Raw genomic sequence first — 21,505 nt, forward strand, 5'->3', positions numbered from 1 at the left:
AGGGTGACATGTGATAGTAAATAGATAAGATTTCTGAATGAATTCAGTGGGTTGTTATCAGCTTTAGACATGTGGCCTGTACCTCTGAGTAGGTGTAGGATGAGTGTCTTTGGATCTCTATCTTTGTGAAGAAATGTGCTAAAACCAGTCTAATTCACTAAACTCTTAGAAATCAGCAGATGATATAAGCATTACTTGAGAATTTGTTTTCTGAATGGAAATTTTGTATACTAATTTCAAGAAATTATTGGAGATTCTCTGGTTCAGTCCTTTTAATTTCCACATTAAGCAACTAAGATCCATAGAAGTCAGGATCCTTGGTCAAATATGATACAGTTAATTTGTGTCAGAATGGAGAAGTGGGACCCCGTCTTCTGTTTTGTAATTCCTTGTCCTTTCTGTTACACAACACTGCCCTGTCTTTCTCATGAGCCCCAGCTTAGTTAATAGGCTCTGGTCCCAAAGTAGTAGTTGCTGACCATTGAGGGAGACATTATGCAATAAGGCAGATTGCAGGAACCATTGGCATGAAAGGGAAGCGAGAGAGGGGAAGCCAGACGCTGACCCACACGTGGTGATGGCGTGCCCTGCTGGGCCTTCTTTCCTGTCCTCAGTGTCAGGTCCAGCTGACCTCTGCATGTGCCCACAGACAGGGCTTGCTTTGTTATGTGCAAGTGGTTGGACTCACAGAGACTGAAATAAGGGCCGCAGGGGCTGCTTCTAAATCATTTTAGCACAAGTAAATTTATGGAGTATATCAGGGGTGACTTTTACACAGAAGCTACCCCTGGCCTGGCTCTGGGAGGAATTTTTTTGTTTGTTTTCATAATTTTCCTTCATTAAGTGCCATAAAACATATTCTTGGGATTCACATCTGCTTTCCTTCATTCCTACGGTTTCCTCCCCAGCATTTTCAAGAGTGAAATGTGCAGCTAGTCTAGCTCTAGGAGGGAAAGAGCCCACAGGGCTCATGTGTCTGGTGTTGTAATTCCCTCCCTGCACACATGTTGTTCATTCAATAGTTTTAGTCCCCCAGATCTTCCATCCATGCCCTGTTCTTGCTCCTTGGTTCCGAACTCATCCCAGGGTCCCAGTTGGACCTTTCCCTGATGCAGTTCCTCTTCATTCATCTCCAGACTGTCCTCCTAAATATCTCATTTACCACCTTTGTCTTTAACCTCCCTTCAAGGAGAAAAAAACTGGGACAATTTCCCTTTGCCCCAATTTTGGCTGCTTCTATTTTCTGAAGCTCTAGAAAATTCCACTTGGAAGTACTATGTCTCAGTCGTTTTGGGCTGCTGTAATAAAATACCTTAAAGTGGGTAATTTATAAACAATATACATTTATTTTACTGAGTTCTAGAGGCTGGGAAATCCAAGATCACAGCTCAAACAGATTCAGAGCCTGGTGAGAGCTATTCCGAGAGATTGCTCCTTTTCCGTGTCCTCAGGTGGTAGAAGGGGCTAACAGCTCTCTTGCGCCTCTTTTGTAATGTAAGATCACTAAAGTCCATTTTTAATTACTTTCTGAAGGCCTTGCCTCTTGATATTATTGCATTGTGATGAGGTTTTTACATGTGAATTTTGGAGGACACATTCAGCCCATAGCTTCTGTTCTTGTGATCACCAAGGCTGGTGAAAGATGGTGCAGGACAGCTTCCCTTTGTATCCTGGTCAGGATACACTGGCTTGTTTGCCTAGGACCCACTCTTCTTGAAGCAGTACATGCACTAGTATCCCAGAGCTTTGCCCACAGAAAACCCTGAGCTGTTTACTCCCTTTTGGAAGCTTAAAACTAACCTCACTTTCTGGGAACTGAGCATCTCCAAGTGGTCAGCACACCCGGGCTCTCATTACTTCTTTTCTCAAACCAAAGCTGTGTCTCTAACGAGTCTTCTCTTTCTTGGAAATTCTGCTTCCTGATATCTCTTACTGCATTCTTACTTTTTTTCCCTCACAACAAGCACAGAAAATGATAACTTGTGGAGTACATCAGGATAGACGGACAAGGCTATCTTGCCAAGAGGCAACCAACTGTACTAGTCTAGGATGTCAGTTATCTGAGCACATCTATAACCCATCTGCAGCATATTTGGTGGGAATTATTCTAGATGACCTTATATTGCTGGTTAAAGATCTGTCTGTCCACACTCTACAGTTAATCAAGTGATAATCAAGTGATAAACATCAAAATTTCTTGTTGTCCATGATATCTATGTAGTGATATGGTCCCTCTTATAAGGCCTAGTCAGATCTCTGATCCCAGAGGCAGAACTCTGAGTAAGTTTTTGCCTTAACATTTCTGTTGTCTCACCTGCAGAAATGCACCAGTGCCGGAGCGACGAGTACAACTGCAGCTCTGGTATGTGTATCCGCTCCTCCTGGGTGTGTGACGGGGACAACGACTGCAGGGACTGGTCTGATGAAGCCAACTGCACAGGTCAGTGCTTCCTGATTAACAGCACTCATCTATTAGGTGAACTAATTAATATCTGCTGCATGTACTAGTACTAGTTAACATCATATACTAGTTAACGTCATAGCCTTAAATAACCATGGTATCTAGACTGAGAATCAGCTTGGACCATAGAAGTCAGCTGGTTCAGGGCTTCCCAGAGAGCTGGTTTGTGATGAGATAAGGATCTCGTGCCAGAATACAAATGAATATTCTACTTCCTTCACCCAGAAAGTCCTACAAGAAAAAGGTCAGTGGAGCTAAACAGTGTTCTGAGTGATATAGTTGATTTATATTTGGGTCAATCTTTTCAACTTTTAGGGCCAGTAAAGAGCAGTTCACACACTGGCCCCTGGTGGGAACCATATTTTGAGTAGGACCCAAGTAGTTCATATTTTTCAAATGGAACATTGAATGGTTCCCCTAATTAAAATTTAATTACAATTAAAATTTAAGCTGTGCTTGTACTTATTTGAGATAAGATTTCATTAAAAGTAAAGTTAGAAACACCAGGAATGTGAGGGTAATGCTAGGTGGTGTTAGTTAGAGGTACTATTCGAATTCTTCTGTTGTTTTCATCACATTACTTTGTTTAATGATTTAATGGGGGCCATACACATTTGCTTCGGGGTGGGGGCAGCAGATAAAACATGGAGTTGAGAAGGTTGTAGAGGAATAAAAACAAGTCTCTTTTAATACTTATCACTTTATATCCCGTGACTTTATACAATTAATTTGCCAAAATGTAAAATAAAAAGTTTAAAATTCCTCAATTCCATGACCCAATATGTGGTTTGCTCTGCAGCCTCCTCTAGAAATTGCCACTCAGTTCTATTGTAAACCCCTCCGAAATGGTGGCCATGTACAGCACACAGGATGTTCTGTGGTGGTACCAAGTTCCCTCCTCATTTCTCCTTTCTGGTGTGGCCTCAGTGCTAGGCTTGTGTTAGAAAGACTGCAGGAAGTGCTTCTGTGTACACAAGTGTGGCCTGCAGAAGGAAGAAAACCAAGGTCGGTGAAGGAGCTGCCACCCGCCCAGGAAACACTCAAGGCTGCCTGGAAGCTTCGGGTTTGGATGGATAATTAGTTAATGAATTAGAGGGGCACGCTTGGGCATTTCAGTTTGTAAACTGCAGTATGATTGAACATCTTGTGAGCACAACGGCATTAGTCAAACGTGTACTTCAGCAGCAGGTGCCGGTCTTCCAGAATGAGTTCACAACTTCATTTCTGTGGGCAGGCTTGTCTAAACTCCCGGTTTTATCTCTGGTTTTCTTCTGGCAGTGCTCACTGGGGATAATTTAGTGCTCTTGCCATTCAGCTGCAGCCTTATTCCAATGACTGTTCTTCCAAACCTTTTAAGGATGATTCTTTTTCTCATCATCTTAAAATAGTTGGAGGTTGGATGTGAGCTCATTATGATGTGTAGCACGACACTTCATTTCCCGCTCTATTAAATTAAGCTGTATATGACACCAGAGAAAATGGGTCAGGGCTGCTGACCTGTTGGCCTCAGCCCCCATGCATTGTCTGTACTGTGCCGTGCTCCTCCTCCTCCTCTCAGCCTTTGTTCTCCATGGGCTTTTCAAGCTTTCTTTATTCCCTTTAACCTACCCTCCCTGTTATTGAAGGTATACATTCAGTTTCTTTTCTCTTAGCTGTTACTTTTAGACACGTTATGTGCATTCTCAATATTTCCTATACCTACAAGCACTACCACCAAACTAATTAGTAAAAGACTTAGTATCTTAAAATGCCATTTAGTTTTTTGATTTTACATTTCAGAAATTCAAAAATTAGTATTTGTTATTATTTTTAATAATCAACCTTCTTTATAGGCACATGTCTATTTACCACCTACCTTTGCTTCTTCTATCCAGTACCTCCTTCCCTGGTTTTTGGAGCAGAGGTCTGAGGGTGGTTAACTCTTTCAAGGTTCTGTTAGTATCAACATGTCTTTAATGTTTAGCGTGGAATCTAAATTGGTCTGGATTCTAGGTGTATAGTGATTTTTTTGTAAGTTTATTATTAGAATTACTCTGGTTTCTTTCTGGTCCCTTTTACTATTTGCAGTTCTGTCAGATTTTCTGTTCAAATAACAACAGTGTTTTCTTTGCAGTTGCCTTTAGTTTTTGTTGTTACACAGTCTGGCCTTTTTTGTTGTTGTTGTTCTTGAGACTCATTTTCTTTTTAAGATCTGTTTCTTGTAATCCTGGGATTTTACAGCTGTGGAATTCAGCCTCTTCTGCTTTCTACTGTTTCTGATCTTGTTGTTAGCACTTGCTGCAGCCATTTGTTGCACGGCTCCATGCTATTGTTCATGCCTCCTGTTTTTATATCTGCTGACTTTCAGACTCTGTGCTATACTCTGATTTCTTTAGACTTACCTTCCAGTTCAATAGTTCTTCTTTCAACCAAATCTAATCTGCTGTTTCACACATCTGTGGAACTCTTTTTATTTTCATGACTATATTTTTGTATCTAGAATATCTGTCTGTCTCTTTTTCAATATGCCTTTCAAATTTTAATGCTCTTTATGCTTTGTGGTTTTTCTTTTGAATCCTTAATCATTCAAATTGTGTTTATAGTCACTTTCCTTTTCCCTCACACACTTCCTAATAGTCCATGCTTTCTAAGAAATGAGGCAGTACTTTTCCTTATTCTAGTACATCATTCATCTTTGTTCCCCATTTATGTTCAGTTAATGCCTTTATCAGATGTTTCAGCAGGTCTTGATGAGTCAGGGAAGCTCTAAGAACATAGGTTGTAGGGTAATGATCTTTATTAGAAACTGAAATTCCATGTCCATGATTGTTCACCCTGTTGACCCTTCCAGTCTTACACTTGTTTTTCTCTCAAAATTTTTAGTCTGGATTTAGAGTCAGTTTCTTCCATCTTTGTACTAAAAATTTTTTATTTATAAATCCTGCACTCAATGTCAAAGACTAGTAAATTACTTAGAAGATAGAAAAATCCAGAAAAAGCATTTTGTTATACATTCCAGTCATGCCTGGCCACTTGAGTAAAATTGGGCAAACTGATTAATCTTTCTGATCTCAGCTTCTGGGATAGAATCTGAAGATCTCTGACGTGTCTCCCAGAGTTGTCATTTAGAAACCCCGCTAGCACTTTGAAATAGTTTTCAATTAAGAATGAAATACAAAGGCTGAATAATAACAAGTAGATTAGCATGGTAATCATTTTATGCAACTTTACATTTCATGAAAGTGAGCAAGGCGGTAAGGAATGTTTCAAAGACTATCAGATTTCTGACACCAAAAAAAAAAAAAAAATCAAAATCATCTCAGGTGATGGTTATTACTGGTTCAGAAACTCATGTAACTTGCATGCTTTATTTATTCCTTTTGCAAGATATAAGTGTATTTTTAAAAGATGTTTAATGGATTCTAAGTGCCAAAGGTTATAAATGTTGAAACTTCCCGTAGACTTATTTAAATGCTACCAAATTCAGCCTTGGTCTTTGGAGAGATGAAAAGACAAAGATAATGGTTCACAACTTGTTTTAAAGTGCTTTGAAAAATCAGGTTCTTAGCATTTCTTATCATCACAAAAAATAGCTTCAATTTCAGTAGAAATCGTAGAGGACATTGTGAGGCAGTTTTCTTCACCCTCAGCAGCTTATTGCCGGTCATCTCAATTGAATAAACAACTCTAGTTTTTTTTTTTTTTTCCCCCACAACAACCTGATTTTGTTTGTTACCTCTTTCTGCTGTGAAGATGTCCTATTCACGGTTAAGGTAACAAGGAGCCTCTCTAGGTTATCCCCACCCCTCACCCCCATCCCTAGCTTTCCTTTCCACTATTTCAGTTACCTGGGATGAACCATAGTCTGAAAATATCAAATGGAAAATTCCAGAAATAAATACTTGATAAGTTTCAAATGACTTTTATTATGATATATCATTAATGTTCCATTTCAGTCTTAGCTTTATCTCTTCCTATGTCTATGACCAAATTTCTGGAGGTGTATACATTGGAATGTATATCATTCATTGTAGGTATGTATACATTGGAAAAACATAGTGTATATGGGGTTCAGTACCATCCAAAGTTTCAGGCATTTATGCAACATCTTAGAACATACCTGTGGATGGGGGCAGGTGGTTACTGTGGATTCTTTTATGCTGGTTGTAAATGAGGCCAATTCTCGTTTTTCTTCAGCAGTGAACAGACACAGGCAGCTTTCTATTTAAGAAGAGGAAGTGGAAATCTAATGAAGAAGGCAGTTATAGTGTTGATTGGGTCTGAGGCAGATATTATGTACTTGAACTCAAATTTTTGAGATTTTAAGCTATTTCTAATGATTTGATGGCCACAGCCCAAGTGTGCAAATGAAGCTGTTCATTTCTAGCAGTGACTCTGTTTTACTAACTGCCGCTGCTGCTTTTTAAAAGTGCTTGTAGTGGGTGTTATGTATTATTGGCTGGTAAGATGTTAGATGTTGTTCTTGCCTTCCTCGGTTAGACAGTTTTAGGTTCTGAGGCCTGTGTTCTTTGAGACTTGGGAATGAATTTTTTTTTTTTTTTTTTAATGTTCTTTGGGCCTGAAGTTTTCCACATTTAAAGTTGGGTAGTGTTTTGTGTTTTGATTTTGGTTTTGATATATAAAGTCATGGCTTGTCAGAGCTGCTTGTAAGAGCCCCTTAGATAACAATGTCAAATAGGAAATTGAGGCCTCCAGACTGACTGGACCAGGTCTAGAACTTTCTCTCTAGAGCACACACTGCCTTTCCTTGTTTGACAGCATCTAAAGGAGTCAGATTTATGGAGAGGATCAAGTAGCAAGATCTAGGAAGAAAAGTAGAGGCTTTACCCTGGACAGCCTGATGCAATTACTTTATTACCAGAAGGTTTCTCAGTTTCTCCAAGCCTGTTTTTCCTGTGTGAAAGAGGAATAATGCTTACCTCACAGGTCATTGTACAGAGGAGGGATTTTTTTGACAGGGGCACCTGGGCCTGTAGTGGCTGGTGTAACATTTTCTCAGCACAGACTCAAATCACTGCCTCCCTCTTGGGGTCTGCCCAACTGCTGCATTTCCCGCCCTCGGAGTAACTCATGCTCCAGCCCTTTCAAGCTTACTGCCTAGTGCAAAGCTTCCTTTCAGCTGACTTGTGACAGTTGATGGGGGTGGAGAGGAGGGAGGTGTGACTATGTCCCTTTTCTCTGTTGGCAGCCATCTATCACACCTGTGAGGCCTCCAACTTCCAGTGCCACAACGGGCACTGCATCCCCCAGCGGTGGGCGTGTGACGGTGACGCAGATTGCCAAGATGGTTCTGACGAGGATCCGGTGAACTGTGGTAAATGCAAATGCCTTGGCTCCCACCTGAGCTTCCCCAGTGTCTGCTGTTCAGGAAGAGGCAGCAGATGGGCCAGGAAATGAAATCACACCCTGCAGCACCCGGGCTTCCACCGTGACACTGAGCAAGCCCACCCACTCTGTCGTGCTGCCATATGATGTAGTCTTAATTCTCAGGCAGCAGTTTCCCTCTCACAAACAAAAAGTGTAAAATGCCGCCATAACACAGAATCAGTATGTGAAGTGCTTTTATACACCAAATATTTTTAAGCTTCTCTGTCCTTATCCTTTTGCCAAACATTCAAAATTTTCATAGTATAGTTGTTGTCTACATGTCATTTTATATATTCTACTCCTTCCATGTTACAGGATTTTTTTCTTAAAAAAGATGTTTCCATATATCAGTATTTTCTGTAATTAGCATTTTTATGCAAGATGCATATTCATTTCATGTTACCATTAACCCAGTTATGGGTTACTTAGTCCGTTCCTGGTTGGGCATTTGAGTTTTACACAATTATGTTTTTAGTTTTACACAATTATGACAGCTGTTTATATTCTTGGAAGCGAAGGCTCATTTTTCCTTGGAGATATTTCCTGGAATTGTGGGTCAGAAGTGCTGATGGTTTCTCATGAGTCTCTTCCAGTGTTTCCAGGTTATTTCCGAGAGACATCTCCACCCGCCACAGACTGCTTGCTTTCCCTAGTCTCCCTTGATTTTAGGTTTTATCTCTTTAGTGGTTCTCACTAATACTGAGTATACTTGTTTCTTATAATTTTAATTTATACTTTTTAAAAGAAACTTTGTTTTTCTTAGTGACATTAACCATTTCTCCAAGTTGTACTACTCATTTACTGTTTGTTTCTGTATGATGTCCTTTGACAAATTTCCTAGGTAAATTGACTTTTTGCAGGATTAAAACACCTTGTGTTGTCTTATACCTACCTAATCCTCATGGAACTATTCACCAAGCATTGGGTTTGCAAAGGCCATGCCTGTCTTGGTAGAACTGATAAGTCCAGTGCCTGGCAGGGACTCTGCTTAGGAGAGAGGGACCTGGCACTAAGGCTTCTGGGCTAAGTATCATGGTACCTTTGTTCTAGTTTATTTCCCTTAGAACTCATTGTGAAACTTTGGACTCTTAACATTTCAAGCAAACGTTCTCCAGAAGGGCTTCATATTAGAATTCAAATTAGAATTCATGAAAGAAAGAAGGTGGCCAGTGATCTCTAAATTTTTTTGAAAATCTAGGATTTTGTAATCAGGATTCATGTTTGTCTCTCTTTTTTCCTATTTGTAGAAGCTTTTTTCTTCTGCAAAAAAATGCTCAGTTTTTGAATAGGTCGGCCTTTCATCTTGTTCAAAATGGAAAAAACATAAGATGGCTTATAGTAAAAGTTGTTCTCTCCATCTGCCTAGTTCCTATCCTATCCCCACGAGAAGCCATGGTTTGATATCTTTTCAGAGATGTGGATATGCAGTCATCACTGTGTGACATTATTTTTGTCAAGGATGGAGCACATTTACAATGGTGGTCTCAAAAGATTAAATGGAGTTGAGAATGTTCTGTCATTAGTAACACTGTCATGTTCCCGACGTCATAGTGCAGGACAGTACTGCTGGTGGTGATGCTGGTGTAAACTGACCCATTGTGCTGCCAGTCAAGTGCCAGGGTAACACACACAAGTACGTAAGGTACCAGTGCTTGATAGTGATAGCAAATAACTAGTGATTGGTTTATGTGTTTATCATGCTATACTTTTTTGTCATTATTGGAGAATAAACCCCTTCTACTTAAAGAAAAGTTAACTGTTCAGCAGTCTCCCATATTACACTGGTAACAGCCTCTACATCTTTGTTTACCTCACCTTTTGATTGCTTCAAGAGATCACATTGACTGAGTGACCTATTCTGTACCATCCAAGTTGTGCAACATAGTCTGTGACTTTCACATGGTGAAGAAATTGATGAGTGACACATTTCTTAGAATGCACCCATCATTAGATGATGCGTGATTGTAGATATTTAAATATAGTCTATTTTACACAAATAATAATACACTGTGCATGTTGTTTTGAGGTTTGATTTTTACATAACTCTGGGACAGAATTTTTTACAGAGTTCTTCAGTCTCCCTCAGCTGTCTAGTGTTCCCATGCACAGCCATTTATTAAACAGTCCTCTGCTGATGGACATGGAGGTGGTTTTCCATCTGTTACACTTCTGCTTACATTAAGTACAGGTTCTGACCTTTTCCTTACACTATTTTTCATTTGTGTAAACAGAACACATTGTTTCTACACTGGGAGTTACTGGTCAGAATATATATATGTTGGTAATTCTACAGCTATTGCCCAGCTGCCCCCAGGGTGGTACGAATCGGAGTCCTGTGAACAATGTCGGTGAGTGCCTGCTCATTTCTTCTTTACCATTCTACTCTGAATTGGATTTCAGAGAAGAAGTGCAATGGATTCCGCTGCCCCAATGGCACTTGCATCCCATCCAGCAAACATTGTGACGGACTGCACGACTGCTCCGATGGCTCGGACGAGCAGCACTGTGGTGAGTCTGCTTCCTGCCCGGAGGAACGCCAGGCCCTGGTGGTTGTGAGTGAGGAGTGCCTGTTGGACCAGATCCTTTTGTTTCTTCAGTACCTGCTGTGTGTAGCTTTGAACCAATTCACACTGAGTCCTGGACTCAGTGGCTGATCAGAAAGGGAGACATGTTTGGGTAGAGGAGAATAGAAAGGATTGAAGTGTATGGTTATGGGATTAGTTTATTCTTTGGTGAAAGGTACTGTTTTGTTGCTATGTGCATTATAAATTGACCGTTGTTTTCGATTGGGCACTTACTTTTACTTGATTGGTTTTTTTTTATTAGTGTTGATGATTATCACTCCAGAAATATTTTTATGCCAAGTAACCCTTTCTAGCCCATTTTCTTTAGACCCAGAAAGATGGTCTTGGGTCAGTTGTACACCTCTTTGGTGGACATTGTAATCACCAGGGAGCTCTAAAAGCTACTGGTACCTGGGCCTCACCCCCAGATATTTCAAATTAGTCTAGGGTATGACTTGGGTGTTGGGATTTTTTTTTTTTTCCTTACAGTATTCCAGGAGATTCTAATGTGCAATTCAGGTTGAGAGCTAATGGGTTAATACAAACTGGCCTGTAGGTGAGATTTGGCCCAAAACCTGTTCTTTTAAATGAAGTTATATTTCAATCCAACACTTCCCTTTGCTTACATATGCATACTGCCCTCATGCTGTAGTGGCAAAATCAAGTAGTTGTAACAGAGGCTGTTTGTAAAGTGTCTGCAGAGCCTAACATTTTGCTCTCTGGTTGTGTTAGTTTGGGGTTTTCCAGAGAAACAAAATCAATAGGATACACACACACACACACACACACACACACACACACTCATCATACACAGCAGCCCTATGTATGTGTGGAGAGAGACTTATAAGGAATTGACTTACGTGGTAATGGAGGCTGGCAAGTTCAAAATCTGTAGAGTGAGCCAGCAGGCTGCAGACCCAGGGATAAACTGAGGTCACAGTTTAAATTTGAAGGCGGTCAAGCTCCAGACCCAGAAGAGAGCAGCTGTAATTCAAATCCAAAGGCCTTCTTGCTATGCTCTCATGTGGCCTTTTCTCTGCCTGTATCTCTAGATGAGGACACCAGTCATGTCGGATTAGGGCCCCAGCCTATGACTTCATTTAACCTTAAGGACCTTTTTAAAGAACCCCTCTCCAAATATAGTCACACTAGGGCTCAGGCTTCAACATAGGAATTTAAGCTGGAGGGAGGAGCACAATTCATTCCAGAACTCTGGTCTATTTTGGAGAAAGCTTCTTGACTCCTTGTTAGAGTCAATATCGTATCAGTAATGATTCAGATCATGGGCTTTGGTGCCAGACAGCTCTGGATTTCAGTTTTGGCTTCACCCTCATCAGCTGTGTGCTCTTGGCAAAATACTTAATACTGCTACCCTTGTTTTCTCGTTCTGTAAACAGAGACAGTAAAATCTTTTTTAATGTTGTTTTGAGGGTTTAATGGTACACTTTATGTCAAGTGCTTTAGCTGTGGGCTTGGCACAAGCAAGTGCTCGGCCAACAGTGGCTGTTACTGTTGTTTCCTGAATGCATGTCTGAACCAGTGTGAGATGCCCACGCCCAGTGCTCATGGCCCTTTCTCCTTGCTGGCTCCCTTTTAGAGCCCCTCTGCACTCGCTTCATGGACTTTGTGTGTAAGAACCGCCAGCAGTGCCTGTTCCACTCCATGGTGTGTGATGGGATCATCCAGTGCCGCGATGGATCAGATGAGGATGCCACCTTTGCAGGATGCTGTGAGTGGGGCAGCTGGGGGAGGTCACTCACAGACATGGGGTTTGGCTGCCCGGGGACACACTTCTCTCTAGGTATCAGGTCTGACTAAGTGTCCAAGCTCACCTTTCCTGAGAGTTACCTCTTTGTTTCAGAAGTGCTGCTTTTAGCTTTGGTGTAGGTATGAACAGGAGGCTGGTGAGTGACCACAGTCTTGGCTCCGTTTCACCTTATACCAGAGGCCTTTCTGGCCAGTCTGTATTGAATGCCAATCTCTGTAGTGCCCCCTGCCTGCTGTGCTCTCCAGAGGTCCTCACAGCATGCACCCCCACATTGCACGCTGTATTTTACTGTCTGCCTCTGCTGCTGCCATGCAAGGGTCAGAGGAGCAGGGACTTTCCTTTGTTCATTGCCATAGCCCTGTTTCTCAGAGTGCCCTGCATTTGTGTTTGTTTGCTTGGGTTGCCATGGCAAAATGCCACACGCAGGGTAACTTGGACAACAGAAATGCATTTTCTCTTGAAAAAAAGGAGGCTGGGAGTTCACAGTCAAGGTGTTGGCAGGATTGGTTTTCCCAGAGGCCTTTCTTGACCTCACAGGTGGCCATCTTCTCCCTGTGTCCTTGCATGGTCTTTCTTCTCTACATTTCTGTGTTCAGATTTCTTCTTCCTCTTCCATGGACAGCAGTTGTATTGGATTAAGACTCACCCTGATGACCTCATTTTAACTTACCTTTTTAAAGACATTACCTCCAAAAAAATCACCTGTCTAAAGTATTAGGGGTTAGGATTTCAATCTATGAATTTTGGGGGGATAAACTCAGCCCATAATAGTACTCAATAAAGGACTGTGGAAAGGATTAATAAATAGAATGTGTGCTCTGTTAAGATCAGGTTTGGCTTTTGCTTTCACGGAAACATTCAGCACAATAATGGCTCTTGGCAGAGGATGTTTTTCCTCTCTCCTGTTCTGAGCATCACTTCTACTCTGATCTCTCCAACACGGAAGTAATCAGGACTTTATGGGTATTTCTTCCTTATGTAGCCCAAGACCCCGAGTTCCACAAGGTCTGTGATGAGTTCGGTTTCCAGTGTCAGAATGGAGTGTGCATCAGTTTGATTTGGAAATGTGATGGGATGGACGACTGTGGGGACTACTCTGATGAAGCCAACTGTGGTGAGCATCAGCCTCCTCGCACCCCAGCCCTGCAGTTATGGTGACACCTGTGGCTAAGGAGGGGATGCTTGCCAGCATTCTCACCTGCACACTTTGCCCTCTCCTTCCTCAGTAGCAACTACCTCCAGCTCTTGAATCCCCACACGAAGAATTGAGTGAAGTGGGAACTTACACCTAGTAGATGCAGGAAATTTTTATTATGTTTCCTTTTCTTTGCTCAGTTGCAAGGACCACATTATATATATAAAGAATGCAGTGGGTAAAGGATTGTGGTAAATATTGTAGAATGCGTCATCGACACCACTACCCTAAAAAGTATAGACCACAGCATCTCAATTGGGCTGTCATCAATAGTTAGACTATTGCTTTGGTAAAAGGTCAGAATTACATGTCAGGTGATCATTCTCAGTATAACAATCTGTAGTCATCGCTGGGTGCAGTGGTGCACACCTGTAATCTCAGCAGCTCAGGAAGCTGAGGCAAGAGGAACGCAAGTTCAAAACTATCCTCAGCAACTTAGGTCCTAAGCAACTTAGACCCTCTCTCAAAAAAATAAAAAGGGCTGCAGATGTGGCAGAGTGTTCGTGGGTTCAGTCTCCAGCACCCTAAAAAAAGAAAAAATGTAGGTTATGAGTTTGGAGCTGGGAAGATGGAGTACTGTGAGTTTATGGGTATATTCTGTTGCCCCTTGGGTTCATAAAGTTGCCTGATCTTTTTTGAGAGGGAAATGCCACTGGCACTGGACATGGGTATCCAGGACAGTGCCTCTAGGTGGAGCTTGTGCTCACTGTGGTTCAGGAGAAATGACTGATACCCTTGTTGATCTCTGCAGAAAACCCCACAGAAGCCCCAAACTGCTCCCGCTACTTCCAGTTCCGCTGTGAGAATGGCCACTGCATCCCAAACAGATGGAAATGTGACAGGGAGAACGACTGTGGAGACTGGTCTGATGAGAAGGACTGTGGAGGTGAGAGGCTCTAGGGTGCTGGGTCAACCCCACAGCCGAGACACAGCAGGATAGGTTGACCTGTTTGCACAGATTATAACTTTGTCTCTTTAGTGCCTGGCTAATTCTGTACTTTTCTGGCTTTTTTGGGAGAATCAACCCTGAGGAGTTTTCAATCTTTCCTCCCATTTGCAATCAGGGTGCTTGGTTTTTATTGCCAGGGTTATTCATTCCTGATTTTGCAGGGCACAATGAGATGCCCAGAGCCTTGCTGCTGACCAGCAGCATTCACATCTCCTTGGAGCTTGTTAGAACCTCAGTCTCTGCCCTTCCCCCACACCTACTGAATGGGAATCTGAATTTTAACAAGGTCCCCAGGTCCTGCCTGGGCTGTGATTCCTCTGAGGAACACTGATGTGGGGTGCATGCTTTCCCTTTCATTTTTGGCATTGTCTCCAAACCAAGTCTTGGGGTAGTTGTGATGAATTAACTAGAGCAGTTTGGCCTTGGTAGGAATTCTCTATCCGTCCTGTATCTTCCAAGTCAGCTGTTCACCTTTTGTTTGCTTTCAGAAACACCTACAAAAGCAAGGCCATCTGAACATTAGCTCCTATCCACTACAGCAGTATGTAAATCCACTAACCAGAGGGGAAACAAATATCGTCTGTTCTGACACTGCATCATGAATGATTTTTAGATGGGCTGCAGGACAGAGCTGTGACTGTCACTAGCCTCTCTTGGCTGGTGCAGCTAAAAGGGGGATTTGGTTTGGAACACATTTTAGTCTGAGGTCCAACTTCTGGTAACACTTTGGGTTTTCTTTTTGGTGTTTTTCTCAGATTCACATATTCTGCCCTCCCCCACTCCTGGGCCCTCCACGTGTCTGCCCAATTACTTCCGATGCAGCAATGGGGCCTGCGTGATGGACACCTGGGTATGTGACGGGTACCGGGATTGTGCAGATGGCTCCGACGAGGAAGCCTGCCCCTCGCTTGGTGAGTCCTGGTCTCAGCTCTCCGTGGTACCTGTTCCTGTGTTGAGGATGTTCTGGAGCACGCTGTAGGCATAGCCTGACTGCCCTGTGCTGCTCACCAATAGGGTGCTTTCAGGGCAGGGAGACTTCAGTGCTTTTCCCTGGATCAGACCCATGGGAACTCAGAAACGGAGCATCCCATCTTCTGTAACTGCCCTCTGAACTTCCTACTGGAAAAGGCCAGCCAACCTTATTTCCCCGCGACCGTGGCAGGCAACCTTTGCTTCCTTCTCTGTGGGAAATTATAGTTGGGATTACAGGGAGGTTTTTGTGTGTATATTACACTCTCAGGGGAGAGGGCCCAATTTTCCTACTTGATAGTTATGGAGCTGGTCTTTCTAAAAGAAGGGTGAGCACTGCCATCTAGTGGCTGCACAGAGGCAGCTGAAGGGCTGTGCGTAAACCATTGCTGTAGGCAGGGCCCACCTTGGGACCCCATCTAGTGCCGGCCCCCCACCACAGGCAGAGCCTGGGTGAGGATGCCGAGTTTCCCTAAGCAGGAGTCTATTTCAGATTCACTTATAAACTGCACTTTGTATCATCCTTGCTGTGGCTGATCTCCTGGTTGCCCCTTGATGACATTGTTCATCCCATTGCTTCCCTGTTTTTGATATGTCGTTAGCGATTTTCAAGGTATGGCACAAGGTCTCCTCTATAATGGAATCACCTGCAGTGTATAAAATGCATAGCATCAGAACTTCTGGTATGGAGCCCAGGAGATACCCACATGATTCTAAAGTTCATTAAAGCTTGAAATTCTTGCTTGAAATTCAGTTCTTGGACCTTGATTCCTAGTTTCAAGGCCCTGTGTGCTCTGACTCCTCCTTTCCTCCCTCACTTCTTAGGGCTGCTTCACTGCTCTGGGCAGACTTGTTCCTTTCCCTCCTGTATTCCTACAGCAGGCCTTTTACCCTTGTCCCTCCCTCATCCTCCTGCTTTCCCCATCCATGAAATCTACCATCTGTGGGGCAAACAGAAGCAAGAATTTCATAGCAAAGAGACCTTGATATGTCATTAGCAATTCTCAAGGTATGGCACAAGGACTCCTCTATAATGGAATCACCTGCAGTGTATAAAATATAGCATCAGAACTTCTGGGTGGAGCCTAGGAGATACTCATATGATTCTAAAGTTCATTAAAGCTTGAAATTCTTGCTTCAAACAAGTACAATTGTGATTCTCCCTGTCAAACCTCACCCCTGCAGAGCTTCCCAGACTCCTTTAGCTGATGCCCAATCTCACTGAACTTAGCTGTTGTCCTTTGGGTTCTTGACTGTGATCTGCTGTACATCGCTTCCTAATGGCAGGTCTCCTGTTTGGGGATGATACTGTAAATTACTTGGAATTTTCTCCTGTGTCTACCACAACAACAGGCAAATAGCAGCCCATAAGTGCTTCTCAAATTAAAACAAATTGTAAAAAAGGATTTTAAAAGCCATAAAAACCCTTTTGTCTCTAATCATTCCCACCTATGTATTGAATTATCCTTCTCTCACAGTTGATTTTGGTTCTTAAAACTCTGGCCAGAACTAGCCAGTTCTGACTCATCAGAAGAGCAAGTTCCTTGCTTTATGTCTCATTCAGCTTTTGTGTTCTTGGTTGTCTGTAGCTCCCCGATGCTCTTCCATGCAGAAGACTCCTAGCTGATTTTTCTTCCTGGCATCAGCCTTCTTTTCATTTTACCTTCTGTTAAGATGCATGCAGGTGGATAGTCAGCTCTCCCCAACTTGGGAGCCTTCCCATGACTCCTGTCTTCTTCAGGAACAAGGGGCCTGGTTTACTTGGCTTAGCTTTCTAGGACCTTGGTAATTTTATCTCTGAGGCTGGTCAGCGTTCCCAGAGAAGATTCCTTCGATCTTCTGCCTGCACAATAGGATCAAGATCTCACTGATAGAGGTCTCAGGAAGAGAGTGAGGTCTTCGTATTTTGCTGTCTGTAGGTTTAATCCTCAGTTTACCAGTAAGATGTTCTTGTTCTCAACTATGCCTGTTTAAAACAGCTCTTGGTTTTCATTCTGTCCAAATAACAACCCACCAGTCTGTTATTGGGATGATGTATGGGTGATAGTCTCATGGGGCTGTTGGGGTGGAAGGCTGTAGGGAGTGTAGCTATCCTTTTTTTCTTCACCAGAGATGGAACCTGGGGCCTTGTGCATGCTAGGCAAGTACCGTCCCACTCAGCTACATCCCCAAGACCCTGTAGTTGCTTCTTAAACAGTTCCTCTTAGTTTCTTTACTTTGCCTTTCTCCCTCCTCATTAGACCAGTTTGTGAGCTTTTTGAGGGTTGGTGATGTTGACCAACTGTTGCTTCCTAGCTCTCTCCTCTGACAGCTTGGGATAGGCTATGGCCTTCTCTGGTCTCTTTAATCACTTATCACTGTCTGCTTTCCAGCTTCCCCAATTTTTTCCCTTTTTTTCTTTTTTTTTTTTTTTTTTTGGGAGCTAGGATTGAACCCAGGGATGCTTAATCACAGGACCACATCCCAGCCATTTTTTTCATTTTAACACAGGGCCTCACTAATTTGCTTAGCATCTTGCTGCATTGCCGAGGCTAGCCTTGACCCTGGGGTCCTCTTGCCTCAGCCTTCCAAGCCCCTGGGATTATAGGCATGTGTCACCGTACCCAGCTTCCAAATTTGTTGCTTTTGTCTTTTTTCCCATTATTTGTACCCTTTTGGGGTTAGGTCTTAAAATTATCTCTCAGCTAGGTCTTTAATCAGGGTCTGAGAGGGAGCAAATTAAGTAGTGGTGTCCAGAGCACACACGGGTCTCTCCGGGTTCCCTTTGCAATTCCTAAGGCACTGTGCTCTCCTAACACATTGAATTGTCTCTGTTACTGGCCAGCTTGCATAATACTGAAAACTGAATTTTAAAAATATTTTTTTCTAGCAAATGTCACTGCTGTCTCCACCCCCACTCAGCTTGGGCGATGTGACCGATTTGAGTTTGAGTGCCACCAACCAAAGAAGTGCATCCCCAACTGGAAGCGCTGTGATGGCCACCGGGACTGCCAGGATGGCCAGGATGAGGACAACTGCCGTGAGTAGTTTGGGAGTGCTTTGGCCCCAGGCAGATTTCCAGAGTGTGAAATATCTCTTTGCCCTGCTTCGTCTCTGGGTCAGCACACACCCATGTGTGTGAGTTAGTGCAGTTTTGTGTACCCATGTTGCGACTATGTCATCCCCAAGGGCTTGCTACGTGGACGCACATCATATCATCTGGTAGCCACATTCTTTCTAATAAGTTGCCTGAGATATTTTAAACAATAGGAGCAGATCTAACAAAAATATTTTCTAAGTAAGTGAGAAAATTAATAGTTTTTTTTCTTTTTTTGCTTGCTATGTTTAACTCTTTAAAAACACCAAGGGATCCAGCCTATGTCCTCTATATTTGCATTCATTCTTCTGAAAGTGTTAAGTGAGGCACAGAGACTACATTGTTGGGGGGATTACCTCTGCACCTTATTAAGAGGTTCAGTCATCGCCCCTAGGGTAATTCTAGTTGGAGACAGAGAATACTGGCCACATGTGGAATGATGACCAGGCAGCCTGAACCTGCTCTGAGATGACATAGACACTGTATCAGTGTGTTGAGTTCAGAATGGGCCGTGGTGCCTGTTCCTTGCAGGGAGGTTCCTTGGAGTAGGTAATGAAGGGAGAGACACTGGCTTTTGCACAGACTGAGGTTCAGAGTGTCACCTTGGCAGGGATGGCCTACAGGAAGCAGGGGGTGAAGTCAGAAGTCAGACACAGAGATGAGCTCATGTTCAATACCTTTTGGTCTCTGGTTGCACTGAGGCCACCTTTGGCCTGATGGGTACAACTGTAATGGCCCTGGAGGGGTGTGACTGAAGAGGAGTGCTCATTCCCTGCCATCCACGTGCCTCTGATGATGGGCTACCCTAGCTCAGGCCTCCTGCTTTGCAGGCTCTCCTCCATCTATCTACCCATGACTGCAGACAGTCAGTGTCCCAGCCAGTCACGTAGTTTTACTTCCAGAAAGAACATTTCTTCATGCTCATCTGACTTCTGCCCTGGTGAACCTAGAAGAGAATGGCAAAGGCCCTCCTATCTATCTACAGAGCCTTCCAGCCCTGACCCCAGCAGCGAGCTCTCCATTCTTTTTTTTTTTTAACTTGGTGGCAGGTTGGAAGTTACTGAGGGTTGAACTCAGGGGCACTTGACCACTGAGCCACATTCCTAGCCCTATTTTGTATTTTATTTAGAGACAAGGTCTCACTGAGTTGCTTAGTGCCTCGCTTTTGTTGAGGCTGGCTTTGAACTTGTGATCTCCCTTCCTTAGCCTCCGTTGGGATTACCGGTGTGCACCACTGAGCCCAGCCTCTCCATTCTTTTTTGATCTCTGTTCTAATCTCACTTTTTCCACTTAAAATGAAGATTCCTTAATGAAAAACTGAGCCCCCAAATGGAACCCTATCAAATCTTACCATTTCAAAATGGATTAGGGTCTAGGCAGAGAAGGACAGTTATCCCTTAGTTTCTCTAATTCAGTAGTGAAGAAATTTATGTAACTTAGAGGGATCACATGGAGAGTAAAAAATGAACATTTAGTGATCCCACCTCAGTCTGCTGAATCAAGAGCAGTGGGAAGGGGTGCTTGAGAACTCATCCTTTTAAAAGAGTCCTTTCTCATGCTTAGCATTACAAAAGTTTGCCAAATGCCTGCCCTTTGTAGATATTTTTCCCAGTGAGGCTGGGAAGAAAGGGAAGTGGGGATTGGCCATCCCTCCTGTCTCTGTAGCACATTTCCCCTCGAGTGCCTGACTAGGCTTTCCCTGCAGAGTCTGGTTAGCAGGAAGCACTGTATGTCTTCAGAATCTTCAGTCTGGCGGGATGAAAATTGGTTGATCATGCACGACGTGGCGGGCACTGATCAGCTGTGGGATACAGTCTGGTGGGAGGACCACAAATCAGCAGCTATGTTTCAGTGCAAGGTGGGCAGTAGCAAAAGCATCTCCAAGGAACCAGCATAGTTCAGAGTGGACCTGGTCATCCTCCAGAGAGGTGGCAGCTGGTCAGGAAAGGGATGATAATGTCTAAGGAGCAGGTTTTGTTTTTGTTTTAAACCTTTTTTTTTTTTTCAGTTGTAAATGGACATAATACCTTTATTTTGTTTGTTTATTTTTATGTGGTGCTGAGGATTGAACCCAGAGCCTCACACATGCAAGGCAAGCGCATTAGTGCTGAGCCACAACCTCAGCCCCAGTTTTGTTGTTTTTAGGAGATGGGGTCTTACTACATTGCCCAGATTGGTCCCAAACTCTTGGGCTCAGGCAGTCCTCTTACCTCAGTATCTGGAGTGGCTAGGACTACAGTGTGCCACTGCAGAGTTTTAATGGAGAAAAGTGGGGAAAGGTGGCAGATGGTGGGCATCCCAGCCACTGGAGACAGCATGAATACCCAGAGGCTCAGAGACACTGGGAGCACCTCTGTAGAGGGCCATGGGCAGGGAAAATGGTGAGTACATAGAGACAAGCCGGGCACTTGGGTACAACGGCCATGCTTAGGGCCCCTTATCCCCTGTCACAGGGAACCATTAATTATTTTAGGGAGTGGTGTTTGTATTTTAAATCACTTGGACTTCATCATGAGAGAAATGGTTTAGAAGGGGAGGTGAGATTGGAGGCCAGGTACTACTGAGGCAGCCAATGTGATGGGGCTGTGAGGTGAGAAAGGAAGAAGGCACGTTGGTATATTGGAGGTGATGTTCGTAGCAGCCATGAGTCCTTGGCTGTGGAGATCAGCAGGAAGGAAGAGAGGTGAAACTAGAAGGAGGAGAGGAGAAACTAGAAGGAGAAACTGTCCAGAGAAGAAACTATAGGCTGATGCTAGCTTGGGTGGGACCACGAGGGGTGGAGGATGGGCACTGGAGTCAGGGCTGGTGTTCGGCATCTTGGTTGGAAGCGAGGCATGTGGGCCAGCAGCCAGGAGGAGTTGCCCTTCCCATGTTGCATCAGCAGTCAGTCTTGCTGGAGACCCTCTGCACCTAGCCCCTCATGAGCCTTCGCCAGTTTTCACACTCTGTGGTCTCCTTTAACAGGCTCTGTAGCTATGGGCTTGTGGAGACAGATTCCACCAGGTCCTTTTAGGTCTTGACAGGCTCCTGACCTGAGAGAAAAATCGACTCGAGATTTAGCCTGACATGTAAAACGTATTTATTCTCACAGCAAATAGATTTTTCTCCTAAATGTACTTTTTCTACAGGGGTCATGAGGCCCTCATTGTTCATGCC

At 43.4% G+C, this 21,505-nt stretch overlaps 1 protein-coding gene across 1 annotated transcript in view; it reads left to right on the forward strand.

Annotated features, from left to right (window-relative positions):
* The window catches only part of Sorl1 (sortilin related receptor 1), a 163,196-nt gene that overhangs the window by 108,207 nt on the left and 33,484 nt on the right, over positions 1–21,505 (forward strand). Inside the window, exons 25-32 of the mRNA XM_078047182.1 lie at positions 2,321–2,440; positions 7,650–7,775; positions 10,229–10,336; positions 11,990–12,121; positions 13,143–13,274; positions 14,107–14,241; positions 15,060–15,215; positions 18,143–18,292. Coding sequence (XP_077903308.1) covers positions 2,321–2,440; positions 7,650–7,775; positions 10,229–10,336; positions 11,990–12,121; positions 13,143–13,274; positions 14,107–14,241; positions 15,060–15,215; positions 18,143–18,292 — 1,059 coding nt within the window. The remainder of the gene's footprint in view (positions 1–2,320; positions 2,441–7,649; positions 7,776–10,228; positions 10,337–11,989; positions 12,122–13,142; positions 13,275–14,106; positions 14,242–15,059; positions 15,216–18,142; positions 18,293–21,505) is intronic.

Source organism: Ictidomys tridecemlineatus, chromosome 4, assembly GCF_052094955.1.
Source record: "Ictidomys tridecemlineatus isolate mIctTri1 chromosome 4, mIctTri1.hap1, whole genome shotgun sequence".
Taxonomy (NCBI): Eukaryota; Metazoa; Chordata; class Mammalia; order Rodentia; family Sciuridae; genus Ictidomys; species Ictidomys tridecemlineatus.